This window comes from Gymnogyps californianus, chromosome 1 (genome assembly GCF_018139145.2).
Source record: "Gymnogyps californianus isolate 813 chromosome 1, ASM1813914v2, whole genome shotgun sequence".
In the NCBI taxonomy this organism is placed as follows: domain Eukaryota; kingdom Metazoa; phylum Chordata; class Aves; order Accipitriformes; family Cathartidae; genus Gymnogyps; species Gymnogyps californianus.
Genome location: NC_059471.1, coordinates 217,389,132 through 217,410,600, shown reverse-complemented (window position 1 = coordinate 217,410,600; position 21,469 = coordinate 217,389,132). Strand labels below are relative to the sequence as shown.

Below are 21,469 nucleotides of genomic sequence, written 5' to 3'. Positions count from 1 at the left end.
ATCGCCTGGTGCAGAAGACGGCTTGCCTCTGTTCCTGGACAGATAATGTCACCGCCTCGCTGCCTGTCTCGCCACCGGCGTTGCTCGCTCCTCGTACGCTCTCCCACCGACCGCTCTGCGCTGCCGAACCTTCACCAACACCCTGTAAATGAAGATTTTTTTTTTTTTTTTTTTTTCTTCTCCTTACCTGGGTGCGAACGAGCTTGGTGCAAGACGCAGAGCCCAGCCATGCCCGTACGGAGCAGGAAACATACGCTCCATCGATGAGCAGCTTTCACCCGTGGCACCTCGGGGCTGGCCGGTCCGATTCCCCCCGCGGCCGTGCAGCCGCGTTCGTCTCTCCGGGCTTTGCTCCTCCAAATATTAAAGTCATTTAAAAGGAGCCGCTCTGCTCCCCATCTGAGCCACCACCGCGGGGTTTCGGCTGCGTGATGGAGCTTCGCCCGGTTCTTCATCGGCCCCTCCGCGTTGCGTGTCCCCGGTAGATACGGGAACGCAGCCGTATGATGAAATGAAGATGTCTTAAGCCCTACGGGTGTCTAATCCACGCCAGTGGCCCCGAGGCACCTAAGCAGCTTTGCCACGGCCGCTGCGTATGTGTTCCCTTCCCGGCTCGCTCCCCTTTCCCGGGATGCTGATCCACCGGGCGTTAAAACCAGCGCGCAGCTGGGAAATTCCTGCCTCGCTTCAAGGAAGCGGTGGGTGGTGGAGACTGGGTAGCGGCGAGGATTAAAAAAAAAAACAAAACCACTTAAATGCAAAAAAAAAAAAAAAGCTCAAATCTTCTCAAAAATGCTCTGGCTCCTTAGCGTCAGTGCCGTGTTGTGGTTTTGCTGTGGACAGGGGAATTTGCCGCACCGAGTGTGATCCTGAATGAGAGCAAAAACTCTTCTTCACATGTTTTGGGGTGAAAAGGGGGAAATGTGAGAGGTGCCGCGGGCGAGAAGTGAAACCTGCGTTTGGGAAGTAGAAATACACCGTAGTTATCGTCATTTCTTGCGATAATTAACAAAGCGCTGCCGTTAAAAGCGCTTCCCTGCCGTCCCTGGGATGTGATGGAAAAGCACCGGCCCCGCGGGGGGATGCCTGGGTCCTCCTGCGTGAGTACCAAGCGCGGCACCCATGGGTGCTCTGCCCTGCACCCAGTGACACCCTGGGGTGCCCCGGGGCTGCTGATGGGTGTCAAGCCACCCCGGCCATGTGGGGAGCATCCAGCAGGGCCATGCGCCAGCATGTGCGTGCCCCTTGCACATGCGTGCATGCTCCTTTTGCACACGTGTGCATGCTACCCTTTGCACACGTGCACAAGTACCCACTGCACACCCACACACCCTTTGCGCACATGCGGATGCACGTTGCGCAGGCGTGGACGTGCGTGTTGCACACAAGCACGTGCCTGTTGCATGCACATACGCACTGCATGGTCATGTATGTGCCCATTGCACTGACACACGTGTGCACCCGTTGCACGCACACGCGACTGTCGTACGGGTGTGCAACCAGGACGCGCGCACAGGCACCCGTTGCACACCCCGGGTGTGCAACGGGTGCCTGTGCGCGCGTCCTGGTTGCACGTGCGTGTACGTCCCCCGTCGCACACACCTGTGCCCGCTGCACACGTGCAGCCACGCACCTACGGCGCGTGTATGCGCCCGCCCATTGCACACTTGCGCGTGCTCGTTGCACAACCCTTGCACACACGCCCTTTGCACGCGCAGCACGTGCACACGTGTGCCCCCCCCCCCCCCCAAATGAAGACGCCCCGGCGGTGCTCGGCGCTGCACAAACCCGGAGGGGAGGGAGGGCGCATGCGCGCCGCGCCCCCACCACGGTGGCAGCGCCGTCGGCACGGCGCAGGCGCCCGCCCCCTAGCGACGGCGAGGTGAGCCAATGGCGGGCAGTGCCGGGCGGTGATTGGCAGGCGCGCGGGCGGGGGCGGTGCGGTCCCCCGCCTCCTCCCGGCGCGGTCTCTTCACGGCGGCGGCGGCGGCTCCATTTTCTCCCGCTCCCGCGGCCCCACAGCGCCCGGCTCGCCTCAGCCCCGGCCGGCGGAGAGAGACCCGAGAGACGTCCCCCCGTCACCCCGTTCTTCCCTCCCCCGCGCCGCCATGAATGAGGAGTACGACGTGATCGTGCTGGGCACCGGCCTCACGGTGAGGAGGAGCCGCCGCCGCCACCCGCCTGGGCCTCGGGCCTGCCGCGGGCGGCCGCCGCCCTGCCCCGCCCCGCCACCCCCCCAAACCCCCCCCCCCTTCATTCCGGCGCTTAGGTCCTGCCTGCGTCTGGCCCCCCTCCCCATCGCTCACACGGGTGCTGATCCCCGCTCCCCCGGGCGCCGGTGTCCTTTTGCCCATCTATCACCTGATTATCATATCCCCCCCCCCCCCCCAGCCCCGGGCTAGGACGCCTCGGGTACCCGGGTCCTGGTTCCCTCCCCTGGATGCCGGGGTCCCTTCCCCAATCTCTCACCCGATTATCACCTCTTCCCCCCACCCCCAGCTCGGACCTTGTGGTCCTTTTCTTCATCTGTCACCTCATCATCCGTGCCTGGGTCCCGTCCTCCCCCCCCCCCCCGGGACACCTGGGTCCTTTCCCCCATCCCTAACTAGACCCCCGGGCTGGGTTCTGGGTTTTTTTTTATATATGGTTATAATAGACCCCCGTGTTTGGATGTTTCCCGCTCCCCATCCCCGATCACCGGCTGCCTGGGTTCCCCCCCGCGCCCCGCGGGGCCGGGCCCAGCTCCCGGGAGGCCCCCGGTCCGCGGCGCTGCCTGTGGGAGGCCCCAGGAAATGCAGTTGTTTAGCGGAGGGAGGGCGGGCGACGACGGACAATAAAACGCCAAGGGGGATTTATTGCCTGCTTTTTATTTTTTATTATTTTTTTAAATTATTTTTTTTTTATTTTTATTTATTTTTTTTTTCCCCCCCTTCATCCCCCAGCCCGAGGTGGCTGCAGGTCCATGGAGCCGTGCCCTCCCCGGAGCTGAGCCTGGCTTAGGGTGGAGGCAAACCTGGTTATCCCCCCCCTCCCTCCCCATCCCCGCTCCGCCTTTGCAGCCTTCGGCTCTCCATCCAGCCCTGACTGCAGCAGGAGGGGGATGGGGAGGCGGGCGAGCCCTGCACGCCTGTCAAATTTGTCTGATTCTTCCCCCCCCCCCTACCCCCCCAAAAAAAATCCTCTCCTGCGTTGTCGCTTCATCTCGGTCACCCCTGAGGAAAGCTGACAGCTGATGGCACTTGGGGGTGCGGCGGAGGGAGGGGGATGAGCCATGGTGGGGCTTTGTCCTATTGTGGAGGATGCAGCCCGCGCTGCAGGCTGCCGAAGCGGGGAGGGGGGGAATTAAAAAAAAAAAAAAAAAAAAAAAAAAAAGGCAGTGCCGCTGCCCGTGAGGTTCGCTGTTGGGGATTTCTTCTGGTTCCTGCCTTCCTTCGAACCGGGGAGATGCCTGGGGCCACCGCTAGCTTATCCGCTGCGGGTTTAGTAGGGGCTGAAGGGTGGATTGCAGGTTACGAATAAGAGGCATTGTTTGAAGAAGGGGGGAAGAAAATCCAATATGGTGGAGAGGAGGTTTTCCTTGCAGTTAAATAGCCTTTCCTGCTTTTGTTCCCTCCTGTTAATGGGGAGAGGTGGCTAGACAAAGAGATATCTTTGGGGTTGGCCGTGAGGGATTTCCCCCACTTCCCCTGTTGATGGTAATTGTAAATAGAAATACATGCGCTTCCTACTGTGGCTTTGGTGCTGTGATTGACGGGGCTGCCACAGTGGCGAAGGCATCATGTCTGCTGACACAGGACTGGGGCACGGCCGCGTAAGGCAGATCTGGTTTATCATCCCCCTGTTCTGAGTATGGGAATCATGGTAACAAACCCAGGATGTGGCACAAAGAAAACGTGCAAAGTGTGGGAGCGTCTTCCCAGCTGCTGCTGTAGGGTAAACCCAACTTTCCTGGTTGCTTTCATTCCTTTCTTTAAAGGCTCTTCCTTTGAGGTAGCAGGAATGACTTACGAGGCAAAAGCTTCTTCCCTTTGATAGGGAAAGCTGCAGTCTGTCCTAAAACCTGTCTCTGGCTCACCAAAGCAGGGAAACGGACTTTTGGGGAGGTGAAATATAATGAGCTTCTAGTGAAGGGGCCTCCAATAGATCTGAGCTCCATTAAAATGTTAATTTATGCTTTAGAGTGAGCTGTAGTATCAAGTTGGTAAGCACTGTGCTTAATCTCGAACTCACAAATGCCAACGTAAATTTGACAAAAGGCCTCTTGTGAAATCACTTTTAAGACAAGCTAATGCTAATGATCAGCAGTTGAGTTAAAAGGAATAAATTACGGCCGTATTTTAAGGTGTGCTGACCAAACTCCAGAGCCTGAGAGCATGCAGGAGCGCTTATTTTGCTTCTGATGTGCAGGCTTTACCTCTGAAATACCAATTACAACAGGATGGACTTCATCTCGACTTGAGCAGCTCATGCGGAAAAGCAAGTGAGTGGAAGCCAGAGGTCCTGGCGCAGCCAGGATGTTCCCCATCCTAAAATGCACGGTGTTGCCTCAACCATTGTGGCTGGCGAGTAGCGTCGGAGCGGAGCCTGGTTCAGGCTGGGCTACAGGACTCGCTGCAGTCAGATGAGGCATCAAACTGGAAGCTTGAAGGTTGCTCCTCCAACTTTGGTCTGGTACCAGTGCTGGCAGAGTCAGGCTTCCTGAGGAAAAGGAACTGGAAAACACGCTGTGTAATGCGTTCGGTTGTTTCTTTCCTTTTCCAAAGAGCCTTGAACTGTCATGAAACTTCTGATGATGTTATCAGCCACCCTTTCCTTAAAGCTGGCCCTTGCAGAAATGGCCTATACTATTGGAGTCCCATCGGGCTACTGTTGTACCTCAGTGAGTTTGTGTCTCCTCTCTGAAAAGCCTGACTTGCACCTCAAGTACCGATCTTGATGCTGCCTGAACAAAACGAGTTTAAATAGGCGGCGTCCTGTTTACTAGATACTCGAGCGCTCTGCCTCTCTGCCAGGCTACCTGTTGGGCTGTGCCCATCTTACGTCTTGTCCCATCAGAGTTACCGGTTGACTTGTCCCAGCGTCCATCACTAGGACTTGTACAAAGCCCATAAAATAGCTGTAATCCAGACCATCTGGGAGAGGCAGCGAGCGGCTGCTGATCTAGAGGGTTTTTTCTTTCTCTTTCCAAAGTGAAAGTTCAGTTGTTGGTTTAAAGAGGAAAAAATAAATCATCGGAGCCTTTGTAAAAGAGCCACAAATACATCCGTTGCAGTGGTCATTCTGGTTGGGTCTGCAGGGCCACTGCTACGTAAGTGCACAAGAGTGCATGCATAAATTCCACTTTTGATGGATCTGAAAGTGCAACATGAATGTTTCAAGTGTTAATCTCTTCTTCCACCAGTAATGAAGAGCTCAGACAGCTTTAGGACTGGGATTACTGGCACTCAAAATATTTCAACTTTTCCCTTATGTATGCTAATTGGAGACCCCATTGCAGTGCCAAGCTTCTAAAGATATGTCTTAGCAGTATGGGGAAAAATAATCCCAGTGCATTTTTAATCCTGAATTACTGCTGATACGACAGCCTCAAACTTAGATGAGGTATAATTAACTTCACAGCGCTCGTACGAGAGCGCTACGTTCCTCCCGAGCCCTCCGTGCATTGAGCAGTGGTGAAGTGTCAGGCCGTGTGCGCTAACTACAGGGCAGGTATTTGCAAAGCGCTGGTGGTGGTGCGTCTGGCTGCCCTAGCACGAGAACTGGTAGGTCTTCCAGCTACCGTATCCTGGAGGTGCTGGTGGGAATGACTTCTCCAAGTTGCTCGAGTCTTAAGAGCTTTAAGATCCTTGGCTTAGGCTTGCTCGGTGCGTCGTGCGTTGCAGATCAGGCAGCATCTTTCTCCAGACCTACTGCACAAACCCGTTTTTAATCTGCTGTGGTAATCGGCAGCCTGGAGAACACCTAGTGCTTTTATTTTCAGACTTGTCTTTTCAGTTCACCTTAATTTACACCTCTCTGATCTGGAAATGGCGCGGTACTCGCTCACCGGGACGTTTGGGAGTGGGATGTTGTGCCCTCTGACAGGCGTTCGTTATCTGCTTTCTGTGCTCCAGACGACATGGGTTATTTCACATGAATGTTGGGCGTAATTAAACTATCTTGTTTAGCCCCAGTAGACGAACACCATGTTCCTGCTGGGTTTTCACTCGTTGCAGGCACCAGTGCGCTCAACTAAGCTTCTTACCTGCCAGCTGCCTCACTGTGTTAAAGCTACATAAATCCATCGCAAAGATATACGTTCACTTTCTATAGGAGCAGGGTAGCCAAACTCTTTGGTTCAAGATATATTTAATCGTGTAGGCACAGGCCTCATTGTTTGAGGAGCCTAAATAAAGAACGTGAAAGTGACTGCGAGGACCAAGTGGAGTGTCACTGTCCCTTGCATCATCCCCTGGTAGCTCAGGGGATTGCTCAAGTGCAGCGAGTAATTGCTTTTGCAGTTTGTATGGCTAAGCAGAGCTTTGAGTCTTGCTTGCTGGAGTCCGGCGTGGTAGACGTAGCCAGCATATGCTAGAGGTGGAATAGCCTGGGCGATGCTAACGAGCTGTGTGTAACTTCTTGCTCACCACGGCCCGGCCCTGTCTTTCTAAGAAAGAGCTCTCGCTGTGCCAGAACCCGTTCTCGAAAATGAAGGGATTTTGCTAAATGTTTTGCGCAGAATCCTACTCTCAGCGCTGTTAGATGGACCGACGCTGGCTCAAGTTTCCATCGGTCTGTCTGAGCCTTTCTGAAACTGCCGCCCTACTTGGAGAAAATCCATGTAAACCTACTTGCTTCCCTTGATTCCTGAAGGCGTTTGCATGCAGAAGGTCTATTTGTCAGCAGTTCATGCAAGCGAGGGAAGAGCTGATGGTCTTAAGCAAGCATGGAAACACCAATACCTCCGAGTTACCCCTTACTTCTATTTTTTTTTTTTTTTTTCCCCATGGATTTGTATCGAATGTGCTGTCTCTACGTTTCTGAGGCATGTTGCTCTCTGGTTCTGTGCTCTCCGGCCATTTGAAGCGGCCGAGCGGTGCTGCAGACAACATCGATCGCTGTAAGACTTGCTCTGTCATTCATTCGGCAACACAATGCGAGCTCTCGGGAGCCCATCGTAACCTGAACTGGCTGAAGCCGTGGATTATAGTAGCACAGCGTGACTGTAATTTGCACGAAGATTGTGTTCGACCCCGGCTAGATACCTGGAGCTTTCCCTGCTGTGTCTTGGTGCCCTTTGTGCTGTCAGCAGCTGCTCAGTTTTACCCGTTGGCATGGTGTTGACATTTGTAATACGGTCAGAAAGCCACAGATTTGAACTCGGACGCTTCCCCTTTTTTCTTTGCAGTCTAAACTGTTTCCAGCCCTTCCCTTATCGGTACAGGCTGTTTGTTTTCCTCGCTCCCTGACCCAAACGACATAATGACATATCAAGCAGTTCCTAGACGCAGATTAGCGCGCCAGTGGATGGGTATAGCCAGTGGTCAGCCAGCGCAGCCGTCGAAAGGAATTGCTGAGCTGGGAGGATAAATCTATTGTGCGTCTCGTGTGTTTTATGACCGTGCCGTTGCCTCATCGGCTGCAAAGGGAAGCGACGGTGAAAAGCCTGCGCGGGATTTCAACGCTTCGGGGCTCTGCAGGAGCCGGGGTGATATAATGAACATGTTAAATGAGCCTTGGATAAAACAGTATCATCATACCTCCACCTCGATCCCCATATCGGTGTTTAATGGGTATGAAATAAGATTGAAAAGGTAGTTAAGACCTCTTATATCTTCTGCTGGTACCGAAATTCGCTCTAGGGGCTTGCTGGTAGTTTGGGCAGGCAACCTGTTGAAGGGATACACGCTCACTGGGAAGTGATGGGTGCGCTATTCTGAGAAGATCAAGCAAGAAATGCCTTGAAGTTTCCTTAAATGGAGGAAGGAAATCAGCTGACATCTGGACGGAAGAATGTAGCTTCTGCAGCTTTTACTGTAACTTCATCCCTCCAATTGATACTTATTTTGTTCTGAAATCCTGGTTGGCTTCCTCGTGGCTCAGCTCCAGCATGGACGTTATCAGTCCTGTACCACCATCTGGCAGAGCTGGTGAGCCAGGGTTTTGGAAGATGTTCCAGGGGGAATAAAACTGCAGGTTAGAGCAAAGAGTCAAAGCAGAGCCCTTGCGTAGAGCTCTGTGAAATTTGGTTTACCTGAGGAGATCACGCTGGCTAGTGGTGATGCACTTGGTGTGATAGTCCCATGTTGCCTGTGGTAAATCATTAACCTCTTAACTGACACCATAAAAGCCACCTGTACTTTCACTTGTGCAGTTCCTCAGCCTTGTAGGGCTCATGGCGCTCTCAAGTAGTGTCTTAACACAGGGTTTGGTGCAGCCACGTCTGCTGTAAGGGTCTCTGCTTGCTTCAGCCTGTCTGGAAAAAGAGGAGGGGGCCCTGTAGGATGTGAGGGATCTGGAGTCTGTGGAGGATCGTACGGTGCTGGAAGGAGCAGCTGATGGATCATGGAGAGGTTTTGTGGGACGTACTGTGGCTAACTGTTCAGTATCCCTGTGGTGACCGTCAAGCCTTGTGGGCACCGTGTTTGAAATCACCCACGACTTCAGGGATTAAGCTTGGAGCATCCTGTTCTTGCTGTGCACCAGGCAGGCAGCTCTTGCTTTGCTCTTTGGGGCCTTGGCTGAATTACCATGGCATCCTGGTGGGTACCAGGCCGGCTAGCGTTGCCTTGCTCTCCCAGCAGAGAAGATTTGCCCGTTGCCACCTGGAAGCGCAGGAACAGCAAGTCCTCATGCCAGCGATCCCTGCCAGCCATCCACGCGCCTACAGATGTTGAGACACTTCAGAAAAAAATAACCCCTCCTGAAAACTGCCTTTACCGTGGGTTGGTCTTTGGCTGGTGAAGTTGAAGATGACTTTAAAAGCTTCCTTTACACTGAGGATTTACCGGAGTTAGGATTTGCAAGTCATGTAAACAATATACGGTGGGAGACTTTTTGCGTTATAACTGTGGTTTGGCTGAGCGTGCTAACCGATACCCGTATTGGCCAGCGTTGCCATAATGTAGTTTGACATAAGCCTCCTACACGCCGCAGCAGGGGGGAAGTGACACACGAGGAGAGTCCTGCGCGCTCCGCGGGGTGAGATGCATGTGGAGTAAACACGAAGGATCTCACTGAGACAGGGATCTCTGCCAGGAGGGCCAAGCTGCAGGTTCTCTTGAATGAACGGCTCCTCCGTTCCTGGGCGAGCAGATGTGCAGAGGTGGCATCTCTCAGCAGCTGGATGTGGGGTTTTACAGGCTGAATGAAAGATAACCTGAGATGTGGCTGGGACCTACAAATAATGCTGATGGCGAACGAGAACACAATTGCAGATGTAATTCTGCCTTTGGAGAGAGTTGAGGCAGAGCAAGAAAGATCAGTAAAACCTCTGTGATAAGCAGTCCTAAACATGCAAGTATTCAAGTTTTTATTAAGCTCTTTGGCTTGTGAATGCAGAGCCGGTGACCGGGTTAGTTGTAAAGTTGTGTTTTAACGGGGATTTAGCCGTGCAAGTCCTTAGCTGGCTCTGCAAGCTACAACTTGTGTCCCTCTGCGGTTAGGCTCAGCCTCTTGGCGTTGCGTTCAGACATGGCAGCTGATCTGCTGCTCAAAGTAATCTTGGCGTTTTTAACCTCGGTACATAGCAAGGATAGCAAACTGTCTGCTGAGATGATAAAGCTCCCAAATGGCTTAATTTATTCTTTATGCTACCTCTACCCTCTAAGAGTAGCTGTTGACTCTTTTGCGTGTCCCAGTGTGGGAGATACCAATGACTGAGGTTTTGAGGAGTCCAGGTAAGATTTCATGCTCCTGCTGTCACCCATAAATGAGGGTGCTGCCTCTCTATGGACATCCTTAAATTGGTAGCTGGTGGTTTAGGAGTGTAGATTTTCCTAATCTGGCCCAAATGCCTGAACTTCCCAGAAACTTCCTCAGGGGAGCCCTGATAGGTGGTGGTTGTGTAGTTAAAACCTCTCGGTTGGCTTGCCCAGAGCAGACAGCAAACCTAGTAAGGGGTTAATCTGTCTCAAATAGAAGTCTTTCAGCATGCGTGTCTTAATTCTGGAGTGAGGCAACTGGTGTGTTTGTTTTCAAAGAACTGTGCAGGTACCTTCAAATCGAGGCATGCAGCAGGCTGTCTGAACGTGCTCTCTGAGGAGCATCGTTAGGAAAAATGGAAGGAGGCTCAAATGCAACTAACATGTCCCTTGCATCCTTTGTTTCCTCTCTCCGTAGGAATGCATCCTCTCCGGGATCATGTCAGTGAATGGGAAGAAAGTCCTTCACATGGATCGTAATTCTTACTATGGAGGGGAAAGCGCATCCATTACACCCCTGGAGGATGTAAGTACGGAGGCTGACACCCACCTATTGTGTCCTCCCCAGGCACATAAAGGGGGCTTTATTTTGAGCTATCCTGGGGTGGATTCCAAGTAATTACTCTTAAGGGTTTCCTTTGAATAAGAATGTTTTACGGCACTTTCTCACCAGATAATAGTGGGGGAGAAACCAGTGTGTATGTTTATGCTTGGTAGATAGCACTTGTTTTCTGTAGTTCCCAGCCGAGATTCAAGCACGCAGCACTTGAGCGATCGTTCGGAGGTATAATGCCCGACAGCTAGATGTTAAAACTCTGGCTAAATTGCTACTGCTGCGCTTGCTGGCAAACGTTGGCCTAAGAAATGCGTAAGAAATGCGGCGCGCTCTTTGTGCCTTGATGGTAGGCTTGGTCCTTGGTCTGCGAGCACTTCCAGCTAGATAGGCGCCATCTCATTTGGTTACTGCTTGCACCCTGTGATTGTGTACCCCTAAAGCTGTTAGTGTGGCTGATTAATCAGATGTCAGGAAATCACTGCTCTCCTTGCTGCTTAACTGGGTTAAATATTTATATTGGGGAACATGATCTAAGTATATGGAGGAGCCTGCCCTCTCCTGAAGTAGGCATTTTGATCAGATTACCTGTAGCAACGTTAAACAGTATTTCGGTTCAGCAGGTCATAAATTCCCAAGCTTTAAGCCTTGGAGGAAGAAAGACTGGATAAGCAGAATAGTGCTGCCCGATTCTTACTGTAAGAATTTACTGGATGTGCATTGTGTAGTGCATCAAAAATCAAATTGGACCTAAAACGCTGGCCAAAAGCTTGCTGTGAAGAGCTTATGTTCAGCTGGGGAGATGTGGGGGTGGAAAGTGTGTACATGTGTGGGAGAAAGTATAGCCAGAGATATTTCCTCTGCTATAGTAAGTTTTGTATTCTCTCCGAAGCTCTACAAAAGGTTTAATCTACCAGGAACTCCACCAGAATCTATGGGGCGAGGAAGAGACTGGAACGTGGACCTAATTCCAAAATTCCTTATGGCTAACGGTAAGTGATACTGAGCTCCCAAATCTGCCTCGTAAGCTTAGCCTGGGTTAGTGTTCAGTGCTGTAATCGAATAAACAGCCCTTCGGCCATCTCTTCGTGAACTTGTTGAAGCATTAATCAAAGAGCTGCGGAAAGCTCACTCGAGCTGATCTGCATGCCTTTATGCCAGAAGCGCCACAGCTTCTGCTCTGTGACTCGTTTTGGCTGTGGACCTTTCAAACTGGGAAGATGGCTCCAGCTTGGAGCGCGCAGCAGTGGCATGTCTGGAAGGTTTGAACGTCCATTTTCCAACATCCTCTCTTAACGTGTTTGCATTTCTAGCCGGAGTTAATGCCAGGAATTTGTGCGTTGTTATTCTTCCATGGCTTAGGAAGAAACGGTTGATTCCGCGGCGACCGTTAATTCCCTTTGTTCCTATTTTATGGCTTGCAGACTCTGTCATCCCTTACTGATGCTACAAATCCTCATTCTTTAATCTATGCGTTCCAGTACTGGGACCGGTCTTCTAGACCAAATCCACTATCAGTGAAGTGGTTACCAGTGCAAACAAGTTCAGGGGCAACTCCCTTTGCCAAATACCAGCCACTTGCTACTGGCCTCTCTTGTCCCTGAAGCACGAGGCGATAGATGTATTGTGTAGTGCCAGTCTTGCTCAAGGTTAGTACAGTTGGAAGACTTGATTTCATTCCAGTCACGCTTTGGTTACTCTAGTCTCAGCTTACTCTCAGCTTGCACAGGAATCCAATCATGGTGCGTTTCGAAGGGACAGCATCCCGCTGGGGGTGTGACAGTGGGTGGGGACAGGTAAGTGGGCATGTGTTGACACTGGCTGTGTGTCACTTACCACTAATTTGTGGTAAGTTGGCTGGACAACTAATATGCAGGTTGTGCTAGATCTGAATAGTGAGGATGAGGAGCTGCTGTGGTCCAAGGACATGGCCTTGTTTGTCACGTTGAGTGTGAATGAACTACAGGGAGCAAAGAGCAGCAGTGTTCTGCAGCGGATTAACATGCTGCAGGATGGCTTTTACTTGGAGGACTGATGGAAACGGCAGGAGTGACAAGGAAGCTGTTAATTGCCTGTAAGAAAGCCTTAAAACTGCCTAATAATTGCACTAGTGAGTATCTGCCACACCCTGTCTGTTATACAAAGGTGTAAGAGCTGTGTGGGTTGAACGTGGTGCTGCCGTTGAAGGGTTTGCTGCGTTGGAAGAACTGTCTGCCTTGTGAGCAGCGCTGTCCTCTTGGCTTCTTGCTACAGACCAGCTGGTTGACTTGTGCCAAACCTCCTTTCCAGGTCAGTTGGTAAAGATGCTGCTCTACACAGAAGTCACTCGCTACTTAGACTTCAAGGTGATCGAGGGGAGCTTCGTCTACAAGGGAGGAAAGATCTACAAAGTTCCTTCCACTGAGGCAGAAGCCTTGGCATCCAGTGAGTAGTTGCACCTTACTTTGTTTCCTCCTGAGGCTACCTTCTCTAAACAAAGGCGAGACAGGTCTCTGCCACCCACATCTCAGGATATTCCGTGCTCACGTAGGAAAGAAATCTTGACGCTCCTTGCGTGGTGCTGTGTGTAGACTCAGCATCTCAGTAACAAGCTGTGCTTAGCATAGGTTCTTCTGGATCTCATTTGACTTCAAACGCCACTTGGGCTTCCTGAGCCTTGAGTTATTGTTTTCTTGGAGCTTTCAAATGGAGCTGGTTCAGCTGCCCGTTCGGTGGCTCGTCTGGTGAGAATTTGGCAGTATTTTACTTCCTCAAGAGGTTACATTTGGGGCTTACGCTCCCAGCTCTGCCATAAATATCTAATGTTGGGTCCTTGTTGGATGGAATTGTGTGTGTGAAAAATGTTACTGCATTCGTCAGCAGGCAAATTGGAATGACTAACTCTGACACACGGCACCTAGCTCAAATCTTCATTGTTGTCCACTTAAATTTCACTCTTCAGATAAAACTCCTGATCATTCATAATAGTGTAGTGAAATACGTGAGGAGCTAGCAGAGGGCAGTCCATTAGCTTCAGATGCGGGATGTATTTTAGTAGCATCTCTGAAAAGTCTCATGATAAAGTGACTCCTGCAGATAAGGCTCCCAGCATGTGGCCTGTCTGTACGTTGGAGCCTTCCTCGTGGCAGGTATTCCTGTTTGTTGTGAAGTAACCAGTAAATTCCTTCAATTTGGCCACGTTGCTGTCTCCTAAGTGGTCCCTTAAGAGACTCGTACTGGCAGAAGTAGGAGGTGCCTTTGGTGCTGTCTCTGCCTTCACGTTTCAGCAAGTCCGGTCTTGCTTCTTCAGTCTGTAGAAAATTAAAACGCATAAATGGTGCCTTGTCCAATCTCGTGTGTGAAGTTTTGACCCTCGTAGCACTTGCTAGTTCCTTGGCGAGGCTGCAGGAGAGCCCAGCACCGCTTGCTTTGACGGTAAGTCTGGTAGATGCCAAACACAGGTCTCTGCTTAGGGAAGCTCAGGTCAGGCTTTACACCAGGCCAAGTGGAAACGGCTCTCCGAGCTTTCCCCCAGCTGAGAGCAGTGTGTAGCTGCTCGGCCTCCAGCCACACCTTGAAAAAAGTTGGCCATACCACCTCTTGAGGTCCGGTACGCCAGGACAGCTGTCAGCGCGGACCGGCTTGGCAGATGTTTGTGTCTCTCCTGCTTGAACAGAGAGCCTTGGCTAACCCTCAAGGCCAAACTCCACGTTAGCGAGTGGTGTTTGAAACACTTGGCAGTTCTTACCCGCTTCCGATACTCCGCAGCAATGGGAAAAGCCGCTTAGTAGCTGTGTAAGTTCTGACAAAATACCTTGTTTTTAGGCTTAATGGGCTTGTTTGAGAAACGCCGGTTCAGGAAATTCCTAGTGTACGTTGCCAACTTTGATGAGAACGACCCCCGAACTTTCGAAGGCGTTGATCCCAAGAAGACCACCATGCGTGACGTCTATAAGAAGTTTGACCTGGGGCAAGATGTTATAGACTTCACGGGCCATGCCCTCGCGCTCTACAGGACTGACGAGTAAGTGCGGGTTCAGTTGCTCCCCCCAAATCAGCTGGGCTTGCTGGGTGCTTACCGCACAGGCTTTGTGAGTTGAGGGTAGGATGTCTTGCAAAGTGTTTCTGTCCCTGGGTGCTGCATGAATCTTAAAACACTGGGTCCTCTGCTGATGGGATAGTTAAAACTTTGTGGGTTCCTGGGGTTGATGAAGCATTTCCTTCCTGACTAAAACCCCTCGTTGACATTAAGTGCTTCTAAAAGGGAACTTCCAGGGAAATACTTGCCAGGAGCAGCTGGAGGGTGGGGAAGGAAACTTCGGGGGAAGTAAATGTTGCGCTCTCTGAGTGTATTCTGCTCTAAGTCTTGGTTTGTGAACCGTTGCGAATCATGTAACTGCCCTCTCCAGCTATCTAGATCAACCATGCCAAGAAACAATCAACAGGATTAAGCTCTACAGCGAGTCGCTGGCTAGATACGGTAAAAGCCCGTACCTTTATCCCCTCTATGGCCTTGGAGAGCTGCCCCAGGGATTTGCAAGGTGAGAACTTTTCGACCCCAGTGTTTTCTCAACCCTGCTGTGGCACCTGCTGGGGGATCAGACGTGTGGAGTCAGTGGTCAGGCTTCCAGAACGTGATGCCGCGTAAAAATGCTGCGGTCATTAATGGTTCTCTCGCTGTCTTAATCAAGAAGTGATTCCTCCATGTGAGGTTTGCTTCTTTCTGGGCTTGTTTACCACGATTCCTGTTAGCGGTGGTAGTTCTGGGTTTGCTCAGAGATACTGTTTGCAGCATCTTGTCTATCCAAGAAGTCGGATTTGCCTACCTGGGTGTAGCCTGCAGCTCTCGCACCGTAGGACTGTCTGGGTTGCACCAAGCAGATTCTTTCTAGCTGGATGTAATTGCACCTAGAACTCGCTCCAAATACCGGCTGACGCCTTGCAGAAGGAACAGCAGACAGCATCTGCTGCGGAGAGGTTTAAGCAGCGTATTTTGAAGCGGTTTAAGTCTAATGTGGGGTTTGTCCAAGTGGAACAGAAACAAGGGGCTGGAAGGGCTGTTAAAAACCAAACGCGCGCCTGTGGAACATGCTGAAGTGGCTTTACTCTTGCAGGCTAAGTGCTATATATGGAGGCACCTACATGCTGAACAAGCCCATTGAAGAGATTGTGATAGAAAACGGCAAAGTGGTTGGTGTGAAGTCTGAAGGGGAGGTACGGAACCTTCCAATTCTTTCCTTACTCCCCACTCCCCATCTTGCCTCTCAAAATTGAGGCTGTCGGTCATCGATCTGAACAAATGCAGGAGGAAAAACCTCTCATCAGAGCCCTAGGACCACAACTGCTTGGCCGGTGCTGTTTTGCCCCGTGCTGACTTTCTTAAGCCACGTTGATGTTTTCATGGTGAGGGGTACAGTACAGTAGTCCTACTCCAGGAGTTGGAACGAAGTCTCCGTGGGCTGGCAAGGTTGTCTTCTGAATAAATCAGGCTGGCTAAACTGGAAAGGAGCTGCTTGCTTGTGTCTAACCTGGGTACGGAACCAGCTCTGCCCTTGACATTAAGTATTAGCTACTTGGGCAGCTGGCACGCAGCCTTTCGCCAGCTTCTTCTCAAGCTGGCAATATAAAACTAGCGAGAGTGCTGCGAGCTGCTTGGAAGCTATAAATGTGCTCCCAACTGGAGCGGGAGCTTCGCGGGACAGTTTAGCACTTGCTGGTAGGGTAACGTGTCCCTTCTGAGTAGGGGATGACGTGTCCTTGCTAGCAGCGGAGGTGATAATCCGTGCTAGAGACTGATGTGCCCAAGTGTAGGCGGCCTGGAGGCTTCAAATTGGTCAAATATTAAACTCTTCCTGTAAAAGTGAGTTCTAATGCGAACTGGTCAATTCTTATCTGTTTGGTTCAGCCTTGACCGCAGCAAGTTATGGTCCTAGACTGGAAGGACAGGACTCTGTAGTGGTTAGAGCTTCACTGTGTACTGAATGCCAAGGGGAACGTGGGATCGATCCCGCAGCTATATGTAATCTTTTCAGAGTAATGCACTGAGATTTGGGTTGCCCGAGTTGAAGCTTGCTGCTGGCAGTGAAATAAGAACCTGATGCAGGAACAGCCACCTCAAATCGCTCGTGGTTTTTCCCCAAAACTGGCTGGTTCCTCGCCTCTGGCTGTGTATGCCCCTCTGCGCGGTGGTCACCCGAGGTCCGTCTGTCTCTGCAGGTTGCTCGTTGCAAACAGCTCATCTGCGACCCCAGCTACGTCTCGGACCGCGTAACGAAGGTGGGCCAAGTGATTCGGGTAATCTGCATCTTGAGCCACCCGATCAAGAATACAAACGATGCCAACTCGTGCCAGATCATCATTCCACAGAATCAGGTCAACCGAAAATCAGGTGCGTGGAGAGCGGGGACTGCCGGGGCGTGCGCAGGTCTCGTCGCGCTTGGGTTGAGGCGGGGTGTGATCCTTCCAACGGCCTCGCACCGAACACGTGCTCCGATGGGCCGGCGAGATGTGAATCGAACGGGAAAAGGCACTTAAGTTATTGCCGCTCCTCTGGCAGGCTTCGTGTCCTTGTCCAGAAATCCTTGAGGCCCCAGCGAGGCTGTGCTTTAGTTTAGAGCAGCGCTGGGGGAGGTGGGAGAAGCCGGGGTGCCTGTGGTGGGAAAGCACGTGCCAAAGGACGTGCCCCGACCTTGGGAGAAGTGGGTGAGGAGCACGGGGGTGCTCTGGGAGGGGGGCGAGGGCTGCGGGCAGGAGGGGAAATGCTTCCTCGCCCTTGAAGAGAGGGGTGGGCTGGCTACTGGGGGCCCTGCTGGCTTTCAGGAGCCGTCGTAGCCGCAGGAAACTGAATTTTAGAGATCTCGCAGAGCTGCTTGTGTCCAGGCCCCTCAGCCAAGAGACTGAGAGCACGTAGGACTGCAGGGCAAGGACAGAACTCATTCAAGCGTGGTCTTAAACAAGACGAGGAGGTACGAAGTGTCAGGGGAGCAGGAAGAGGCGCAGGAGTGCGCAAGCTAGAGGAGGCTTTTGGGACGGGGCAGGCCTGACGCGGGCTGTTGGCTTGCCTGGCGCGTACTGACCTGTTGCTGTGATGCGCTTCCCCAGATATCTACGTCTGCATGATCTCCTCTGCACACAACGTGGCAGCGCAGGGGAAGTACATCGCCATTGCCAGCACTACTGTGGAAACCGCGGACCCAGAGAAGGAAATCAAGCCGGCCTTGGACCTCTTGGAGCCCATCGAGCAGAAGTAAGCCCTCGGCGAGCCCCCTCTCCCCCTTCTCACCTCTCTGCTGCGAGCGCTCAGGCCTGAGGCCGAAGCGGAGGGGATCTGAAGGCCATTTGGCTGCGAAGAGGTGTTGAAACTCTGAATTTCCTCTGCACCTTGCCATTCTTGCACCAATACTGATGCTCCGCGATGCTCCCAAACCATTCTGAAGCTCTTTTTTTTTTTTTTTTTTTTAATTCCTTCCAGGTTCGTTAGCATCAGTGACCTGTTCGCACCGACCGACTTGGGAACCGAAAGCCAGGTTAGTAAGCGCCGAGCTCGTGTTCGAGGGGCTGAGGAGAGCGGCGCGATGCTAAACGGCTGCTTCTCTTTCCAGATCTTCATTTCTCGCACCTATGACGCCACCACTCACTTTGAGACGACGTGCGATGACATCAAAGATATTTATAAGAGGATGATGGGATCAGAGTTCGACTTCGAAGAGATGAAACGCAAGAAGAATGATATCTATGGGGAGGAGGAGCAGCAGTAATGAGAATCTCTAATTAGGAGAAATTTAAATCGGCTAATATGAATATATAAGGAACTTAATGAACACTGTACGAAATTCAATATTGTAAGGCCTGCTTTTGTAATCCCATCTCTGAGAGATTGAAGAGTACTGCACTGGTAATGTTCCCCTTTTGGATATCATGTGTTAATTATTTCATTCTAGTAGGGCTGCTGTCCAGAATCTGGCAAATTACTGACTGATTTAATGACTAACCTCGTAAGCGAAAGGCAGACTGAAGTTTTTCCTTTTTTTTTTTCTTTTTTTTTTTTTTGCAGACGTAGACGTTGGTGCAGATTTGAAATAACTCATTGACAGCTGTGTCTTACCTTGTATTTTTAATCATTTGTAAACATCCTTCACAATTATGTGCTTCTGGTGAGCTAGTAGATGTGACGGTTGTCACTCAAACCTGATACCAAGGAAAATAGAAACTGAGCACTCCATTATTGTGGACAGCATCCCTAAAGTCTCTCCCATCAATCTAACTCTGTGGCAAGTTGTATTATGGACAAAGCCCACATCTATTGTAGCAGCAAATGTTGGCTTAGTTCTGGGCACAGAACTTAACCTCCACTTAAGCTTCTAAAACTGTTTACATCGGTTGGGACACAGCTGTGCCTAAGGCTCCTTTGTGTTTTAATCTTAATAAAATTGAGAGAACAAATTACAGAGCAGGCAAGATGTGGAAGTATTTTTCTGTACCCTGGTGGCTTCTCGGATGGACCAAACGGCACTGCGGTATCGATATGACAGAGTCTGTGCTTCTCGTGTCTCCTGAAGGCTCCAAATGATTTCTGTACTGCAAAGTAAAGCCAAATTCTGGAAACCAGTCCCGTGCTCTGGTCTGATTCACTTCAGTTGTACGAGCAGCATCTCCTTTCCGAGATCCCTTGGATCTCTGCCTGCCAGGGTTGAAATGTGAATGCCGCCGAGCATTTTCCTACTAGAAAACGGGCTCGGACTTCCTTGGGTTGGGCTTCCCAGCCCCTGCTGCTCTCAGGGCTGCTTTTGGCAGGGGAGAAGATGCCGCAGCACAAGGCCTGTCGCTGCGTCTCAAGCTGTGGGTAGGTGCAAGCCTGCTCGCTCCCTGCAGCCACCCCCTAGTGCCTACATCCAGAAATAGCACTTGCTTGAAGCAGCGGTTAATAATTCTTGCTCTTAACGACTCCTCTACAGGGCATGGAGATCTCTCCGAATAAGAGATGCTCCTCTTTGGAGTGAGCCTTACTGATCCCCTGGCTTGGATCTTGCAGCCTGAAGCAATCCTGCTGTCGGGCGGCAGGCGTCCAGCGAGGCGCAGGGCTCGTGTTTATACGCAGCGATGCCAAAGTGCCAGGAAAAATGTGAGAACGTGCCTTGGAACAGCTTTCTCCTGCTCTCGGCTGCTGTGCTCGGCCAGGTAGGGTCGCTGGTAAAGGGTTCCTCCTTCCCTTCAGCCGTAGCTGTGCCGCTCTCGCGCTGTTGCTGAAGAGGAACTGGGTCTTCGACCACATCTCGTTCACAAAGCCGTGCTGCGCTAAACGTGGCTGTGGCTGCCCCTTTCCTTCCTCCCTCCCTGGGGTTAGGGGCTTTCGACACTTCCTCTCCCTGCTGCCGGTTCCAGGAACCACCTTTTTGTTTGAAGCCGCCGGGGCCTGCTGGGATGCCTGGTGCCTGTATTCCCGGAGCGAGGCGTGTAGCGGTGCCTGGGGAAGTTCTCCCTTGCCTTCTGCTTCCTCTCTTGAGCTGCTTCAGTGCTCGATGTCGACAAGGTGAGCCTTTTCAAAGGCAAGACGGACAGAAAATGAGCTCCTTCCCCTAAATGCTTCCGTTGTTACCCCTCTCTGCTGTAACCTGGTTATTCCTCTGGCTCTCGGTACACCTCTCCTGTGGGGAAGGAGGAGGGTATTGGTCCTGCAGCCCTGAGTCTCCAGGAGCCCACCACTGTTAGAGCCAAGCAGGCTTGCCCACTCTTTCCTTCCTGCCTGGGCTTCAAAGCTGGGGGTTACGCAGAACAAGGCTGACTTCTGATCTGTGTGTGAGCTGGGAAAGCTGCACCCCTGCTGAGGGGAGAGGCTGGGTGTTGAGCGGGAACGGTGGTGAGCAGCGGTGGGTGAAACTTAGTTTTGAGGTTTTATTAATCAAACTCTATACAAAGTCATCCTGCACATAATGTTCTTGCATTCTTTTATTAAAAAAAAAAAAAAAAAAAAAGGACAACCCCGTGTGTCCCCCCCATCTTACAAAGGTCTTTAATGTGGCGTTTTCTTCCGGGCGCGTGTTTGAGCTACCATAAATAAGAGCTTTTTGTTCCTGCATCCTGTCATCTGGCTATTTACAAGACTTCCACGTGCTGGAATGCACTCAAGTCCCAGCAGTGAAACGGTACCAAGAGGCAACGGGGGTGACTTGAAATGTAGTGTAGAGCCGGCTGCCGCAGGCTCAGCGACACTCGGGCGATGGTCCCCAACACCCATTTAAAACAACGTACACCCACCCCAGCAGCTAACGCATGCGTCTTGTGTACAGTATGTACGGCGACAGCCATGTGGAAAATGCATTTATTATTGTGGACTCGTATTGCTCCTAACCTTCAAGTAAAAGGCTTTTTTTAATTTTAATTTATTTTCCTATTTGTTCCAATGTCAGCTGCACTAATCACTTGAAAACACTCCAATAATTTAAAACTGTGTAATGTTAAAATAACCTCTGTCCTATATGCAACTCAATGGCAGGGAGTAAATCCCTGGACGGATTTGCATTAGCCATCTTTAAATAATTTCTATATACAGAACTAGAGCCAACCTTCCCCTGCCACCTCTTTGCGCGCGGCTCCTGTGTGCAGCACCCAAAACCCACCGGGATGTCGGGGCTGTCCCGCAGAGGACCAGGATGCCCAAACAGGCGCTGCAGGGCCTGGGGACGAGCCGTGCCGTGGCTTCTCTTCGTCACCTGCAAAACACAGAGACGCGGCACGAGTTATTGCTCTGCTCCCCTCCTCGCAGCGCCGATCTCTTGCAGAGCTTCCCCAGGGCAAGCGCCGACGTGTTTTCCCGTTGCCGGCGGTGCCAAGCACAGGCCCTCCCGGCTACGGCTTCAGGAGTCGGCCCTGAGTGGCGGCAGAGCCAGAGCAGATCCTGTAGCCAGCACGTGGGGAAGGTCCCAGCTCCGTTGTGGAGCAGCTGGACCCTAGCTCCCTGCCTGCCACCCGCAGACAACGCGGGAGCTGCTCCCGGCCTTTTCGGGGAGAAGGGGTCGATCCCAAGCTCCCCCACCCC

The 21,469-nt window shown here is 51.7% G+C and overlaps 1 protein-coding gene across 2 annotated transcripts; it reads left to right on the top strand.

Annotated features, from left to right (window-relative positions):
- The first annotated feature begins 1,999 nt into the window (after window positions 1–1,999).
- On the top strand, window positions 2,000–18,886 carry GDI2 (GDP dissociation inhibitor 2). Of its 2 annotated transcripts, XM_050911893.1 has the most exons (11): window positions 2,001–2,153; window positions 10,321–10,428; window positions 11,348–11,447; window positions 12,745–12,879; window positions 14,260–14,458; window positions 14,844–14,975; window positions 15,549–15,648; window positions 16,651–16,822; window positions 17,536–17,680; window positions 17,906–17,960; window positions 18,036–18,886. In XM_050911893.1, exons 1-11 carry the CDS (start codon window positions 2,109–2,111, stop codon window positions 18,189–18,191), a joined length of 1,347 nt encoding a protein of 448 aa, XP_050767850.1. In that variant the 5' UTR covers window positions 2,001–2,108; the 3' UTR covers window positions 18,192–18,886. The 2 variants fall into 2 exon arrangements, with proteins under 2 accessions (XP_050767858.1, XP_050767850.1); XM_050911901.1 differs by lacking the exon at window positions 12,745–12,879 and having other exon boundaries at window positions 2,000–2,153.
- The last annotated feature ends 2,583 nt before the right edge of the window (window positions 18,887–21,469 follow it).

Coding starts and splice junctions, on each gene's coding strand:
- GDI2 (XM_050911893.1), top strand. CDS start 2,109: ATGAATGAGGAGTACGACGTGATCGTGCTGGGCACCGGCCTCACG. Junction 15,649..16,650: donor GTGTGAAGTCTGAAGGGGAG/GTACGGAACCTT, acceptor CTGTCTCTGCAG/GTTGCTCGTTGCAAACAGCT. Junction 16,823..17,535: donor TCAGGTCAACCGAAAATCAG/GTGCGTGGAGAG, acceptor GCGCTTCCCCAG/ATATCTACGTCTGCATGATC.